Source organism: Hoplias malabaricus, chromosome 1 (genome assembly GCF_029633855.1).
Source record: "Hoplias malabaricus isolate fHopMal1 chromosome 1, fHopMal1.hap1, whole genome shotgun sequence".
Taxonomy (NCBI): domain Eukaryota; kingdom Metazoa; phylum Chordata; class Actinopteri; order Characiformes; family Erythrinidae; genus Hoplias; species Hoplias malabaricus.
Genome location: NC_089800.1, coordinates 62,877,239 through 62,894,936, shown reverse-complemented (window position 1 = coordinate 62,894,936; position 17,698 = coordinate 62,877,239). Strand labels below are relative to the sequence as shown.

Here is a 17,698-nt window from a genome sequence, read left to right as displayed (position 1 = left end):
CTAACCCTGCACATGATTTTGAATCTACATTTTTATTTATTTTTGAGCAGAGTGAGCATGTAAACAGTACAGTCTTAATCTATACTATAAATGAATACAGTCAGATTGTTGAACGTTGTTGCATGTAAACACAGCAACTCAGTCACTCATTCACTCACTCAAACACATACACGTTTACATTCTCGCCTGCATCCACATAAACTCACTCGCTTACTTCATAGTTACTCACCAACACCCTCAATCACCAATGAATGTACTCTCTCACCTATACATTTGCTCACACTCTTGCTCATTCACTTGCTCACTCGTGCACATTTAGCTAAGTGCTCCAAAAGGGATGCAAATCAGTACATGCATTATGACTCCTATGAGTCCTTGTTCATCATATTATCTTCATATTCCTTATGTCTTTTTGTCATGGATTGTATAACCCATTTTTTTCTGTCCAGTTTGGATTTTTTCTTCAGGTGGCTCTTTGACATTAATTTCTTAGATGAAAAAGAAGTGAAGTTCCAGTAAGTCAAAGCTAGACACATTTTTCTTGTATTTTATGCAGTTAACTGTATCATTATGTAAATTCAATCTCAAAGTAAATGTAATTCATACCCACAATTTCTCATTGTCTTTAAAATGTTCCCAGGTGTGTGTTCCTTCCAGATAATGGAGCATTTTTTGTGAACTACGTAATCACTTCGAGTCTGATTGGAACAGCCATGGAGCTACTGCGTATTCCTGCACTGCTTGTATACTCAGTGCGTCTCTGCTTTGCCAAGTCAAAGGCTGAACGCATTCATGTCAGACGAGTGAGTACATTATTACTCTTGAGTTTATGGTGAAGTGAGTGACATTAAAAATGTAAATGGATCCTAGTGAAACTTTTGGCTGTACATGAAAAGAAATGCTTGTTACTCAGAAGTTACTTAGATATTCAGGGTCATTTGTGAAGTTTAATCAGCAGAAACCTGCTAACTTCATCTAACTTTTAGGGCAGATGTTCATCAACTCACCTGCTGTTTTATATTCACTGTTGAATGATGAAGCTGATGCAGTTGGCCCAGTTGTGATGCCAGTGTTGTTTTTGTGCTTTTGTTGCAGCTCTGAACCACAAAGTAACTGATTAAAGAAATAAGAGCTGAAATTCAGTCTAATGTTACTAATTCCCTTCTCCCTGCAGAGTCAGGCTTATGAGTTCCAGTTTGGCTTGGAGTACGCCTGGACCATGTGCATCTTTTCTGTCAGCATGACCTACAGCATTACCTGTCCTGTTATTGTACCATTTGGTGAGTCCGTAATAAAATGTAGTAAAATGTAATAAATGTGCTATTTCTTTTGTTTTTGATATTTTGCAAGCACTTGGGTTTCATGAAAAGTGATAAATAATTAAAATATTGTTGTTATGATTATTATCATCACTGTGCACTGTACAATGAAATAATTTTCTCCACATCTAACCAATCCATGGTGGCAATGTACATACACAAACACACCCACACTAGTACATTAGGGGCAGTGAGCAGGCACACACACATACACACAGTGGTGGGGAGCCATTCCCAGCACTGAGGGAGGAGTTGGTGGTAAAATGCCTTGCTCAAGGGTATTTCAGCCATGGACATTGGGGTAAGAGACAGTGATGTTCCTTGACTCCCCCATCCACAATTTCCTGCTGATTATGGGCATCCTATTGAACAATAGTCCCAAGCCTGCTTTAATAGAAAATATATATCTGGTCAACCTTGGTGTCTTCAGTACTTAAAATCCCTGCTTTTTTAAAGTTTGTGTGGTTTCCCTATCATTGGTTTTCTCTGATTTTGCTTGAGGTTTAGAGGGAATGGGGGCTCCCACGTTTTTAGTTTTGAATTGTTTGCATTTACACTGTAATTCCAAAAGTTTGTAGACACCTATTCTGTTTGGGCTTTAAGGAGTACACCTTACTGGACTTGCTGTGAACATAGTTTGGATAGTAAGCTTAAGGTGACAATACCCAAAGCCATGTGTGCGCTAGGGAGATATAAAGCCCCCAGCATTTTGCTTTGGAGCAGCAGAACTGCTTTCTCTGAAGTAATGGAGCTACGTCCAATATGTCGGAGATGAGCTGGAGTGTCATGTTTGATCCAAAACCAATAATCCGGTATCAGTATCAGACCACATTGTTGTTTTTATGTTTAAAAGCAAACAAATAAATAAATACATTTTACTCTTTTGTCAGAGACATATATTTATATAAATTTACAAACATCTGGATAAACATTAAAGTGGCTTTATGGTTTTTCTTTCCATTTTTATGAGTAATGTAAACCCAAAGGTTTTTCAACAACATCTTCTTATAACTAATTCGTATATTCAGTAAACAGTTATCTTCCAGCTTACTTGAGTTTGACGTTTCATCTGTTGGCCTGGTGGTTCATTTCTTTTTTTATCTCTGATTGTTCCCCTTCACCTATCCCTTGCATCCTACTTTTGCTTTATCTGCATCTTCCACTCATGTCCTGTGCTTCTCCTCCTCAGTGGAGTGTGTGCAGCGTGGGAGTCTGAGCCATATCTCTAACAGTATCTCAGTATCTCTGTGTAACATGGCCGCGAGGTGTGAACACTGCTCTAATCTTCCAGACGCTCGGAGCCGTCTAGCCGCGAGCCAGACGCCCACTCCACGCCTGTTCTGTCACCGCCGCGCATTATGACTGTTTATTTACTACGCTGCTATCCAGCAGCATTTTCCCCTTGCTACTGAGTTCATTTGGCGTCTACTCTCTAAATCTGGACTCTGAGACTCTGCAGGACTCTGCACACCTGTGTGTGATATCTTACAGTGGACGAGAAGGCTATGATTGCACAACACTCTGATAAAGTCCCCATGGAAAACAACCAGGCCATTCCTGACTTGCTGTGTAAATACATAAAGTCATATTTGGCAAAAATCTTAAATTTTTTTCTCTGCTTTTAGTTAATCAACCTGTTTATCTGAAATCCGACACTTTTTGCAGTGAATTTATGGGTCTGTTGTATCTAAATTCAGAATAAATTTTTCATTTTTCATTCATTTTTTCTGAAATGATTTGCCAAAAAATTTCAAAAAGTTTCAGACTGGGTTTTGGGGGCTTATTTGGTCTGAGTGTGACACAGAAATCTTTTGGAATAAGTTCTACTTGAGCTTTAGCATTCATTTAATGTCTTTATTTTGTTAATTTTCACTGGAGCCAAACCCTGTAGTTATTAATAAGAGTGGTGTTGAATAACATTTTCAACATATGACATACAGAAAATATCACAACATATATTTACTCCCAAATGAAAATCATGTCTCATTATAACTACACTTACTAACCCAGAGTCATCAGATCAAGACTACGAAGCCTGCTTCCAGTCTTGGATTTTGTACAAGCAGTTCAGCACCTACCTTATTTACCATGTGTACCATATCTATCATTTGTTCCAATGCTTACAAAATCCAGAAGCAGAAATAGGATTCACGGTCAGATTTCAAGACTCAAATTTTGTCTGAACCTCTGTCTGTATCTTTGTGGAAATAATGTGTTTTTGCTAAAGAATATCTTACAAATTATCAATCTTTTTAAACTCACTGATGTATGTGTGATAGAGTATAGGTTTTTTATTAAGAAGTAAAGCTTTGAGAATGATTTCTGATTGTATTTATGTACATGTTCTAGGGATGTTGTATCTGATTCTGAAGCACATGGTGGACCGTTATAACATCTACTACGCCTACATCCCCACAAAGCTCAGCCAGCGTATCCACTCAGCTGCTATCAGTCAGGTGCTGGTGGCACCCATTCTCTGTCTGTTCTGGCTTCTCTTCTTCTCTGTGCTAAGATTCGGTAACGGTCCAATTTGAATTTCTTCATCTGTTGCAGATCATTATGCACATTCCTCTGTGATTCTTATAGAATTTAGTAGACCTATCAGTTATTTCTGAGGGATACCTTTGGGGAAAAGTACTATTGAACTGTTTGTTACTTGAGGAATTAACCTTTAAAACTCTTAAACTAAACATAAGAAGTGTTGTGGCAAAATTATATAATTTCATAACTGAAAATTTTCTTTTGATTTCAGGTCCAGTCCAACCCATTACACTTTTCACTTTTGTGTCTTTACTATTCTGTATCGTCTCCTCCTTTTTTGGCCTCTGTCTGAAAAAACTACAACCTGACCGACCAACAAGCTATCAGGTGAGTAGCAGTCTTAGATATTGTGCTTCTCATATTACATTAGAGCTGAAGTGTGTAAAATTGCTTGTTGTTTATGTCAATAAATATATGTTTTCATAACATATCATTTTGACATTTATATATTTGTTAGTGAGACACATTTATGCCAAGCACTTTTGAAGCATTATCATCAGTCCACTGTTGATGAAACATTCATGAAAAGTTAAGAATTGCTGCAATATAAAAAAGCAGAGAAACAAGAACGTGTGTGTGTGTGTGTGTGGGTTGGTGGGTGGGTGTATTTACTTCCTCTCCATCTACAACTACATGAAAAATTCCAGCTGCTGTTGGCTGTAGTTGTAGATGCTGAAAAATGTAGTACATTTGTGGAACTGAACGCAAAGTTTCAAAAGAAACAGGATGTTCCAGATGAAGTTCCTTCATCAGGTATACAAGAAAAGTGCATCTGAGGCTCTAAGGTTAAAAACAGTTTAAGGCAAATTTATTTAAAGAGCATCTTTTATAAACAATGGGTAATTCAAAGGGCTTTACGTGAACATTGTAGGTAAAGTAAAGATATATTAAAACAACTAAGCTATAAGATTAAACAACAATTCCAAAAATTCAACAGAACAACTTCTGGTCCCTGAGGAGTTGATTTATAAATCATAACATTCATTCATAAGTCGGAGATAGTACACACTCAGAAGGACTGTCATTGTGGTGGTACCCTCAAGGTTTCATCTTCAGTACATTTAGTTAGGAAGCATAAATGTACCATGTTTTATATGAATTGTTTATTTTTAAGTTAAATTCATTATCACCATTTCATCTCCAGCACATACATTTTTTTACCCAGTTCAATGATAATATAAAAATATTATCTTTCCACAGATTCTAGATTTAATTCAGATGTTGATTCTGGCCGAGCCACTGCAAAATGTTCATAGTGGTCTATTAGCCATTTTATGTGTTTTTTTTGTTTGTTTGTTTGTTTGTTTTTTTGTTTTGTTTTGTTTTTTTTGCCTGTATGTTTTTGTATGGTTTTCTTTTGGTAGTTCCAGTGCTGCCCAGGCCAGGTTTTTCTGCAAACTGGTGATGATCGCTGGATACTTCTTGGCCTCTTGCATACCATTCTAGCCAGGGAACTGATGACATTCTACCACGTCCTTTAAGATTTTTCACTACGGAACTCCTTGTACTTCTTTTGATTATACTTTGCACTGTGGTCCCTGACTCTTGAAAACACTTGGACATGGCTTTATAGCTTTTCCCTGTCTTGTTAGCAGCCACAGAAAGCAAATGGATGTCCTCAATCAGCTCTTTGGTTTTAGCCATGATTTGAAATTGAATAGGAACACTAGAGATCTACTGCATCAGCTGTTTTCAAATTATCGTTGATTATAGTGCAGTAGAACTTGGTGAAAATTACATTGAACATCTGAAATGCAATTGAAGTATTTTCTCAAATATTTTCAATAATTTCAACAAATTGCAATAATTTTATACATGGCAAACTTTGGTAGCAATACTTTTTAAATGTTACTTGTCATTAACTTTTCTAGCACAGTGCCATATGTTTTATGTCACTTGTGTTATTTTGACACCCGTTGATCAAACAAAGGTTTTTTTTAAAAATATTCCAAAAACATTTAAAAGATTGCATGTGTATATATAATGTTGGGCTTCACTATATGGAAATGTGTCATAAATTTCTTATGTAAAGATGTAGTCAGAGTTAAACATCTTCCTGTCTAATTTTAACCCATTCTTCAAACCTTAATTTTTCTGTCCTTATTCCTATGTTTCAGATGTCTGATCAAACAGCAGAGGGAGCATACAGTGATACGGAGAGAAGCACTGCATCCACCACGACCACAGCTAATGTACCTGCTTCTGAATATTTTATGTGCTTTTTAATTGAAGTAATATTTAAAGTTGAAGTAGTAGAAGTGCAAAGCATTCAGCCAATCCTCAGCAAGCGCAATAGTGCATAAATTATTTGTAGCTTTGCCTCCCTTTCCTCCTTAACCTAATACAATGCTAGCCACTGCTAGCTAATGTGGCTTTTTGGCTGTTCAAGGATGTTGCATCTCAGTCCAAAAAGATTCAGTTGGCTTTTTGAGTGTCAAAGGAACAAAGATTAGAATTACTTTTCCCCTTAACTTAAATTTACGCTTTGCGTTGTAGAAGCTAAATTTGGGCACCAGACATATCTGGGCCCTCTGACAGTCAGAGTACACCCACTTACACTCTCTCTCTCTTTCACAGCTCTTTATAGCATCGGTTTTGCTGGAGCCAGAGTTGGGACTCACTCCTATGCCCTCTCCTGCCCACCAGACTTATGGCACTATGGGGAACAGCCAGGGTCCTGCCCCGGATGATGAGGGGGCAACAGAGAAGGAGCTGGAGGAGACGCTGGAGACTGAACTCCAGGATGGCCCTCCAGGTCTTTGCTGCTCCAGCCCACTCATGGACAGCCCTGTGGACTACCAGTAACGGCTTAGAGTCAGCTCTCCCACCAAAACCTAAAGCCCCATTGCCTCATCTTAGCTAGAGGCTGACCAGAGGCACTATGCTGCATTTCCTTGTTCCTCAAAAACGTCCATTTTAGAAGTGAATCTGGCACAGTGAGGTGTGCGCAGCCTCTCTTCTTGGTTGCTTTCTCCTCTGCCTTTTGTCTTCTTTACTCTTCTGTTTTTCTTGGGTCTATGTTGAGGTTGTTGTGGCCCACGGAAGCATGGAAAACTGGATCTTATGCTTTGGAAGAGAATTTCAGCCCTGTTGCTTTCAGAGGTCATGTCTTTGCTCTGTGTCATTTAATTTTCTTTTCTATTCTCTCATCGTGTGGTTCTCAGAATGTTAAGACTTCCATATGGGCAGAACGTCATAGACACTGGACATGGGAGGTGTTGTATCTGAACGTGTTAATAGCTGACTTTCATCTTGTTGTCCCCAATATAATGTATGGTTGATGTCTTTTTTTTTTTTTTTAACTTGCTATTTGGATTTTATGTAACGGTGTAACCTTTTTATTAAGGGAGTATTGTGCTTTACTACTATTATTATTATCATTATTATTATTATTATTATTATTATCATTATTATTATTTCAGGTAACCAGGTGATTCTGGGTGTTTTTATGGTTGATTCATAGAGAAGAGTTTGTCTTTCTCTTTGTTGCAGCGAGTGAGAGTGTAAAAACAATCTACTGATCCTTGACCCAAAAGGTGTTTGTCTTTTATTCATTAGAGATATTACAATACCACATTCTTTCTGATATCAATTTTGAAGCCTTGAGTATCTAAAATCAATCCAATATTTGTTTTTTTAAATACTACCTAGCTTTAAATGACCTATTTTTAACGGATGCACTTCACTTAAGAGGAGCAGTTTTCACGCTCTCAAACATTCCGCATAAACATTTTTCCCTTTAATGTCCAATCCACCATTTTCTTTGAATATTGGTCTGATTCCTTACCCAAGGATTAGGGTGGAACTTGGGCAAAATATTTTCATTGATGTTACAAAACAACTTAATGTAAATGTAATTGAATTTCCCATTATATTTTATACATTATGGATCAGCCAAATAGTTTTTTTTGAACATTAATCTTTTAGTTGCAACATCAGTGCAGATATAGAGGTAGAATCCATAAGACATTTCCAGGTTTGGTACTGATAATGTAAAACATACTGCAACTGCAACATGCAACTGAAATTGGCTTCCTATTCGCCAGCTACTTCACAAATTACATCTTAAATATTGAAGCTGTTACACTCTGGCACTGTAGGGAAATGTACACCATGAATAATTGCACATGTTTACACATGCTTTTGTGTGTGTGTGTGTGTGTGTGTGTGTGTGTGTGTGTGTGTGTGTGTGTGTGTGCATGCGTGAGCTACAAATATGATTCAAACTGGTTAGTTAATATAATTTAACTGATAATGTTATTTAGCTAACACATGGACTAGCTAAGATTTCTGATTCCGGCCAATTATAATATTTGTGTTTTTCCATGTGTTGATTAATAATACATCAACCACTGATATATATCATGCATCCCACTTAAGGTACACCAATGTTATTTCCAGTACTCAATGAATACTCATGCCTCTGTCGAGCAACATAGCTCCCAAGGACAGAAGAAACACCCAGAACACATGAAAGTAAGACAAGTATCTAACAATCCCCAATGTTTGTGTTAAACGTTTATCTCTGCATTTTATTCTTTTTTTTTTTTTTTTTTTTTGGTTCTGAAAGTAAAGAATCACATGAAAAAACAAGTTGTTTTGTAATACAAACTTATGCAGTTATTGCGTCATGCCAGCATTTGCCAAGTCGATGCCCAGACTCTCGAAGGCCGCATGTTGTTTACAAGACTATGATAATTTTCTTATATAGGCCCTTTAGTCTATGGCGCTCTCTAACTTGTGAAGTGTTGCCACAGCTTCTGTAACACTCTAATGCTCTTTGTAAGTTTTGTAATTTGGTCTTTGCTGCTAGTGGTTCTTGGATTGGAAAGGAAGGGTAGGGGTGGGAGGGTTTTCTTGCCAGACTGAATGTAAATGAATTGTGATTTGTATTGTGCTCTCTTGCTGTGCCTTGAACGTTAAAAAAAAGGGAGGGGGGTATTTATTTATTTATTTATGTTTTGTTTTGTTTTGTTTTATGTCTGACAATCCAGCATGGCCTATGAAATGCTGCATGGACTGGTGACTACAGAGCAGGAGAATACAAGCAAGTACACAATTTATACACACGGTTCCATACAATTATCACTTTGTCCTGTGGAATATACATACCCATTCTATTTCCCAAACTTACCAATGAAATATGAAGACAAGTAATCCTCTTAAATAGCACATCATCCTTACACAGCATTCAGCCAGTCATCAGTGCATCCAGTTACTAACACACAACCATACACACACACACACACACACTGATGCAAACATATTAGGATGTCAGTAACCCCTCTTTAGGGAGTAGATAAGCAGTACTAAGAGATGAATATTCATTTAATCTATTTGTGCTGACTGTATTTACTTGCATCTGATGGTTTGACTTTGTTTTCATTGTCTGGTGGAGATTTGTGGAATGTCTTAGGTACGACAGGGAGCACACTGGTGAGTTGCTGAATCCACTCTAACTTGCTGCACTACAAGAGCAGACCATAAAACTGGCACAAAAAAAAGAACTTTGCTGTCCTGTGTTATTTTTTCCACACATTGAAAGTGGTGAGCTTATTCATTTATCAAGACATGTATAAATACAATCTGTATTGCCAAAAGTACTGGCTTATTTGCCTTCGTATGCGTATGAACTTGAGCGACATCTCATTCTTAATTCATAATTTTTAATGTGATGTTGGCCCACCCTTTACAGCTATAACAACTTCAAATTTTCTGGGAAGGCTTTCCACAAGGTTTAGGACTGTGTTTATGGGAATTTTGGACCATTCTTCCAGAAGCGCATTTGTGAGGCCAGACGCTGATTTTGGACTAGAAGTCCTGGTTGCAGTTTCCATTCATCCCAAAGGTCTTTTATCAGGTTGAGGTCAGGTCTCTGTGCAGGCCCATCAAGTTCTTCCAGTTCAGTCATGTTGGAACAGGTAGGGGCCATCCCCAAACTGTTGACAAAGTTGGGAACATATAATTGTTCCTTTCACTTGAACTAAGGGGTTGAGCCCAACTCCTCAAAACAAGCCCTCATAATAATCCATCATCAACCAAGTTTTACACTTGGCACAATGCAGTCAGACAAGTACCTTTCTCCTGGCAACTGCCAAAGCCAGAACTGTCCATTAGACTTCCAGACAGGGAAGTGTGATTTGTCACTCCAGAGAACACATCTCCACTGCTCTAGAGTCCAGTGGTGGCGTGCTTTACACCACTGTATCCGATGCTTTGCATTGTACTTGGTGATGTAAAGCTTTGCTGCATCCGCTCACCCCACTCCCCATTTTACGTGGCCTACCAATTCTGGTATACTGAAACTGAGTTGCTGTCATTCCCAATCACTTCCACTTTGTTATAATAACACTGAATGTTGGCTGTGGAATATTTAGTAGTGAGAAAATTTCACAACTGGACTATAACAGAACCACATTGGAATTCACTCAGTTCCTGAGAGTGACCCATTCTTTCACAAATGTTTGTAGAACAAGTCTGCATTCATGGGTGCTTGGTTGTATACACTTGTGACCTTGGAAGTGACTGGAACACCTGAATTCAATGATTTGGAAGGGTGAGTGAATCCTTTTAGCAACATTGATATTCTCATTCATGTAAAGCCCCAAATAGTGCCCCTTATGGAGCATGTTTTTAATTATGAGTGAGTGAGTTACAAAGCAGTTCCATGAGGTGCAAGGCAGTAAATTGTTTGATTGAGCAATTCGTTATTATTTCACCCTTGAACATGGAGTGTCACTTTTTCCTGAGGACCCTAAATTGTATTAAGTGAATATACTGTAGAAACAGAAGAATGCCAGCAATCTGTTATTAAATCTGACCATTTCATAAGTGCCAATTATGCTTTTGCAGTAGGTTCTGTGCTATTACCATTAGAAAAGTTAACGCTAGCGGCACGGTGGCGCAGCAGGTAGTGTCGCAGTCACACAGCTCCAGGGGCCTGGAGGTTGTGGGTTCGATTCCCGCTCCGGGTGACTGTCTGTGAGGAGTTGGTGTGTTCTCCCCGTGTCCGCGTGGTTTCCTCTGGGTGCTCCAGTTTCCTCCCACAGTCCAAAAACACACGTTGGTAGGTGGATTGGCGACTCCAAAGTGTCCGTAGGTGTGAGTGAATGTGTGTGTGTGTCTGTGTTGCCCTGTGAAGGACTGGCGCCCCCTCCAGGGTGTGTTCCAGCCTTGCGCCCAATGATTCCAGGTAGGCTCTGGACCCACCGCGACCCTGAACTGGATTAGCGGTTACAGATAATGAATGAATGAAGTTAATGCTATGGTACAATAGCATGGTAGGCTCTGGACCCACCGCGACCCTGAACTGGATTAGCGGTTACAGATAATGAATGAATGAAGTTAATGCTATGGTACAATAGTCTGTGTTATACATCAGGGAAAACCTAGCTCCCAAAAAGCAAAAGCCCACACAATACAAATATGAATGTGCTTTCTGAAGTTTTGCATTTCTTCACAGCCTTTTAAAATCCATGATTTGTTCTCCATAAAGATGTGTCCTTATGTGTTTCTTTTTCTTTTTACAGACACCACAACAGTAGGTTGCCATAAAAAGGATTCAAGTCATATTCCCGAGTGCAAATGGAAATTTCCAAAATACCATGTTAGAACTGAAAGAAGACTAATGATATTCCATGTGCTCCAGGAAAAAAAGGGGCCTATGGAAATAACCAAGAGGGACATTGATATCTGATATTTATTTCTTCATTCACATTTTAAATGTCATTCTTAGTGGTTTAGTTTTGGTTTCCATGCCTATTTTTCATCTACCCTTTTTGGTTCCTCCTCAGAATATGAGATCATCTGAGACACAAGTCCTAAAACGTGTATGCCTTTATTCATTTTTGTTCTGATATATGTTCATATACTTATTATATTTGCAAGACAGAGAACATAAATCACCAATTTATTTTCACTCAGAAATACAATGAAGCCAATGGTGACAGTGGCAAGGAAAATCTCCTAACTGATTGTGGTGTATAATGGTGAGGGGTCTGAGGCTGGCAGCCCTTGGACAGAATCATTCACCATGTGGAGCTGATTGGCTCTAGCCCCACAAAACTTTCTCATTTTCATAAAGTCAAAAAAGCTCAGTATGTGTGTCAAGGCAGTAATATGTCACAATGTAACCCTTTAGCCTTTTTTTGTTATATTTTATTTATTTATTTATTGGTGAAATGAGTGAGTGAATGTCTGATTCGTTTTAAATGGCGAAACTAAAGCCAGAAAAAGTGGACTTTTTCCTTTAACCCTTTAAATGATTTTAAAATTCTTCAGTAAATTTATCTTCAGTCTTTCGTAAATTAAATAACTGGAAAGTTACTCTGTTGTTTAGCTAATTGGTTATAACTTTTTGAAGTAGGATGGTTTTAATCGCGTCGTTTGCAGTTCATTAATGGGGAATGATGACCTTGAACATTGTTAGTTGGTCTCAAAGGACTAACATTAGGCCTTTCTGAACTGCTCATCTTTACTACTTTATATATGTAATTCACATTAATGTAACATTTGCACCATTCAGCTAAACCTCATAGAGAAAAAGATTATTGTCATAAGAGTCTAATAAGTGTGCCATCCATATCCCAGTACACAGAATCTAAGCTAATTTACATTTTTTCCCTCTGTAGTATACTGTTGTGTAAATGATGCAATATTGTCCACTCACATGTACTTATGAAAAAACTGTTAGAATAAATGTAATTATATAGCGATTTTGATATTGGATGGAACACAGCTAGCCACCTGCTAGACTGATAGATAGTGCTAAATTATTCATTCATTCATTCATTGTCTGTAACCGCTTATCCAGTTCAGGGTCGCGGTGGATCCGGAGTCTACACGGAATCAATCGGCGCAAAACATGAACACACCCTGGAGGGGGCACCAGTCCTTCAGTGTTTTACACACACACACACACATACTTTTGAGTCGCCAATCCACCTACCAACGTGTGTCTTTGGACAGTGGGAGGAAACGGGAGCACCCGGAGGAAACCCACGCAGACACAGGGAGAACATACCAATTCCTCACAGACAGTCACCCGGAGGATACCAACGTAGACACAGGGAGCCTCCAGCGGATCGTGAGGACAGCTGAGAAGATTATCGGTGTGTCTCTTCCCTCCATCACAGACATCTACACCACCCGCTGCACCCGCAAAGCACTCAGCATTGTGGAAGATCACACACACCCTTCACACACACTCCTCAACCTATTGCCGTATGGAAAAAGGTATCGAAGCATTCGAGCCCTCACATCCAGACTCCGTAACAGCTTCTTCCCACATGCTATCAGACTGGTCTGTTGGACTGAAAATGAGTGTACTGTTTACATCCAGTTACCGTTTACAGCAGAAATACACTTTAAATTGCAGTGCCTCTCTAACTCCCCCCCGTACTTATGATTTTGTACTGTATGGATATTGTTTTGTATTTTCTTAGCAATATCTTTTGCACTTTAATGTGTATGCACTGTTTTATGTTGCACTAGCTTTGCACTAGTTGCACTTTAATGTTGTGTATTGTCTTATGTAGCACCTTGGTCCTGGAGGAACGCTATTTCGATTCACTGTGTACTGTAAACACTGTATACTGCTGAAATGACAATAAACTTCTTGAACTTGAACTTGAACCTGAGAACACAGAACTCCTCACAGACAGTCAGCCGGAGGAAACCCACACAGACACAGGGAGAACACACCACACTCCTCACAGACAGTCACCCGCAGGAAACCCATGTGGACACAGGGAAAACACACCAAACTCCTCACAGACAGTCAGCCAGAGGAAACCCACGCAGACACAGGGAGAACACACCACACTCCTCACAGACAGTCACTCGGAGGATACCCACGTGGACACAGGGAGAACACACCAAACTCCTCACAGATAGTCACCCGGAGGATACCCACGTAGACACAGGGAGAACACACCAAACTCCTCACAGACAGTCAACCAGAGCAGGACTTGAACCCACAACCTCCAGTTGCCAAGGAACTGTGACTGTGCCACTACCTGCTCCGCCACTGTGCTGTATTAGGACAAGTCAAATGAATGATTGAACTAATATGGGATGTTTTCTGATGCTATTGATGCTTTGGTCTGTCAAACACAAAATTGATATACACTTAACAAAAACCCAAAATATAAAGACTGAAAATCTATTTACAGACATTTTTCAGCAAAATAAATCAGGGATATTCAATTTTGAAGATATTACTCTGAAAATTTTTTGAAAATGTCTTTATATTTTCCCCTAATCAACAGATTCCTGTTAGGGGCGAAACTCAGGTCCCTATAATATGTTCAGTTAATAACACGTCTTTTCAACTGCCTTGCTGGGAACTCTGGCAAATATAGTTTCATTGTTGTTATTGCCAAAAATCTCGACATATGTATACTTCTCTACTGGCAATTTCTGTGTCAAACTGTAGGTAATACATCTTCAAACATCATAAAGGATTAATTAAATCAATCTTTCTGAAAGATTGGATTTTAAAGTAATTGGTATATTCCAGCCATTTTCATAAAACTCAAATGAACACTTCACTTGGACTGTAATATGCACATTTCTCTGCTTCTCTTTATCTTGAAAGAGAAAGTGTAAGTCAGCTCCTCCATCTCTGATATGATTTCATGAACACACACCTTCTGCACATTCTGAGTGTCATCACAGGAGAGGGAAAATGAGAAATCTGCCTGACGTTTATCTCAGTTTACTAAGCAAATTCCCTGAACAGACAGCCTTTGAAGTCCCAGCAGGCCGCACATATGCTACAAATAGAACAGATTAAAAAAAAACAAAAAAACAGCTGCATTGCACATTACCTGTGGTGCTTTTGCTGATAATGTTTTATTCTGTTATAATTCATTATATAAAAAAAATCTAAGACCAAACTGAACCCTTAGATGGACATAAATTTTTATCATATTTGTATCTGAGTTATTTAGCTATTTGTATTTTATAGTGAGAGTTTTATGGTTTATGCCCCAGAGCTGTTTGATTTGAATTCCATTGGAATTCCAAGTCATAGGGATCAATTGAGTTAATTTCAAAAGTCAGTAATATCCCAGTTCCAAATCTTAAGATATTTTCAGCTTTGCACAATGTAAAACAGCCAGTCTACTTGTGGATGCTTTTTTCATATAGTCCAAAGCTCTGGCTGGAATCAACTCATTTTAGGAGTCATTTACAAACCTATAATATCTTTACATATTTTTATTAACATATTCCTTTGAAGAACCGAATTTCACCTGATTCAGTTTATTAAACCATTTAGAGCATCTGAATATGAGGATTCGGTAGGTATGAGTATTGCATCAGTAAAATCTGCATATTATTTACCAGGACAAAAGCAAAATTTGCTGCAGACATGTTTCATAACATCATCATGTTTTGCCTGCAAGTTTGGCTTTAGTGAATTTGAGTTGATAGGGCACAGTTACAACAAATGTGTGTTATAAGTAGCCCGACTCTCGAGGAAAGCAGTGGAGAGGTTTAGAAGGCACTGAGGTCTTGGCAGAAGCTGTGTCACAGACGGACACCCGTTACAGAGACAGAGAGAGAGAGAAAACATTAACAGCATGGACTGACATGTACTGTAAGGTGTCAGCAGCTCCATTAAACTGGAAAGTTTTGAAAGTTTGATATAGTTTAGTAGCCTATAACATGCCATGAAAAATCAAAATTGCCTTGGGCCTTCTATTTTAAAAGGTGCAGTGTAAATATTGGTTTTTACATGCATTAACAATATGAGATTTGGAAGATGCATTAGTAATTTGGATGAAAAATAAAGTGGTTGTGTTATAGACAGAAGTGCACTGGGCCTATGAGAGAGACAACAATATTTACAAAGCAAGCAAAAGCTGAAAACACAACAGCATTAAAGAGTAAGTAAACCCAAATTCATGTCATTTGTGGTATAAGCATATTTAAACTCAGGCTTTTTTATGTATTTCGTTGCAGTGATTTTTTTGACTGTGAGCATACACTATATTGCCAAAAGTATTTGCTCATTTGCCTCACACACATAAATTTGAGAACACATCTCCACTGCTCTAGAGTCCAGTGGCAGCATGCTTTACATCATTGCATCCTACACCTTGCATTGCACTTGGTGATGAAAGGCTTAATGCAGCTGCTCGGCAATGGAAACTCATTCCATGAGGCTCTCTCTGCACTTTTCTTGAGCTAATTTGAGAGGTCTTCAACGACTGACTCTGCAGAAAGTTAGTGAGCATCCGCTCACTAACGAAAAACACGGACATGTGTTACTGACGAGTAAATTACATCTGCACTGCTTTTTGTATAACTTTACATGAAAAATCTCTGGATTATTAAAGGCAGAACACCAGAGCGCAGTGTTATTCAAAATAAAAGGGACTGTGAATTACAACACCGTTTTATCAGTCAGACATGTAGTCAGTAATAAATGCTCCCAGCGATGCCCTGTTCCTTTATCAAGTATAGATTACTTGGTTGATAAAATGTTAAGGTGTTTGTCTGCCCCAAGTGTCCTCTTTTTTGGAAACCAAAATATGGCCACCCTATCTAATAGGCTATACACTTGCTGAAAAAAGTGAGCAGCTTTTCCTGAGGTAAGACTAATGCTTACTCTAATGCTGATATTGGTGTGTTTATTAGCACACAGATATTTGCTATGTACCTTAGCAAAATAGTATAATAAAAAACAGCAATACGGTGAGGCTATGATAGGCAGACCTACAAAATATTGTACTACAAAGAACATTTTAGACTGGAATGCCCCATTTACATGATACTAACCTCCCTTGCTGTTCATTAGTATGCTCTTGTGCTACCATACTAGGTAAAATATGTAGAGGTGACTCTCACATTAAGGGCACTTGTACTGAGGGCAGCATTGCTGAGACAGCCTCAATAATCTTTCAATAACACAGCTGCCTTTGCAGCAAGGCAGTATGCACGCCGGCCAAAGAGAGCCATCACAGCCCTCGACTCCCAGCATGGCTTTCCCTGCCACTCTACAAGCTTTATTGTGCGTCTCCGTCTCCAGATACAAGCCCCACTTCAGACTCTCTTTCTCGGCTTCGCAGCCGTTGCCATGGTGACTCCTAGTGCCCTGCTTCCAAAACATGCGCAGACTTTCTAAAAATAATATCTCCAGTCTAATTTGTTGTTCTTTTTATTAGTTATTATCCGCTCCTTCTACCTTGGTAGCTTCAGGTTCGGGGGATAGATATAGCACAAGTGTGTGTGTATATATATATATATATATATATATATATATACATTTTTTCTTACTTTTTTAATCTTTTCTTTCCTGAGATTACCAAGAAGAGTATGGCTGTTCCTAACTGAATTGAAGCTTTTTGGAAAGGGGTAAACAAAACTCTTGCACTATACACTTGCAAATATCTCACAGCCTGATAGAAAACTTCAAATGTATGGAAGTCTGCATGGCTTTAGATGGCTTTAAATATGAGAACAAAAACTGATATAAGACTAGTCACAGACTGTGTAGGAGGCAGTTCTTGGTCCGTGTGGGCATTCAAGACTTGGAAAGTGACATTTACAATAATGCAGGGTAATTGTATCTCGTCTGCTGCAGAGAGCCAGCGAGTAGTGTTGGGTACTGGAGCTCAAAGCAACTTTAATATCTCAGCAACCCTGATACTGTCAAAATGTGTTTTGCTTATTATGGAGCCTTAGACAGAGAAACAGAACATGGATGCTACCACTATTAAAAACCATTGATTCATGGAAATAAGATGTGGATAATTATGTGCTATGATTGCTACTCAGAGATTTGAGAAATGACTGACATTATTCTGTGTGCTCCAGCAATAGACACATAT

The 17,698-nt window shown here is 38.6% G+C and overlaps 1 protein-coding gene across 1 annotated transcript in view; it reads left to right on the top strand.

The window, feature by feature from the left end:
• tmem63c (transmembrane protein 63C) overlaps nt 1-8,670 on the top strand; it is a 50,691-nt gene extending 42,021 nt beyond the window's left edge. Inside the window, exons 17-23 of the mRNA XM_066681138.1 lie at nt 450-515; nt 641-803; nt 1,175-1,280; nt 3,669-3,836; nt 4,072-4,187; nt 5,978-6,052; nt 6,438-8,670. Coding sequence (XP_066537235.1) covers nt 450-515; nt 641-803; nt 1,175-1,280; nt 3,669-3,836; nt 4,072-4,187; nt 5,978-6,052; nt 6,438-6,665 — 922 coding nt within the window. The 3' untranslated portion in view covers nt 6,666-8,670. The remainder of the gene's footprint in view (nt 1-449; nt 516-640; nt 804-1,174; nt 1,281-3,668; nt 3,837-4,071; nt 4,188-5,977; nt 6,053-6,437) is intronic.
• The last annotated feature ends 9,028 nt before the right edge of the window (nt 8,671-17,698 follow it).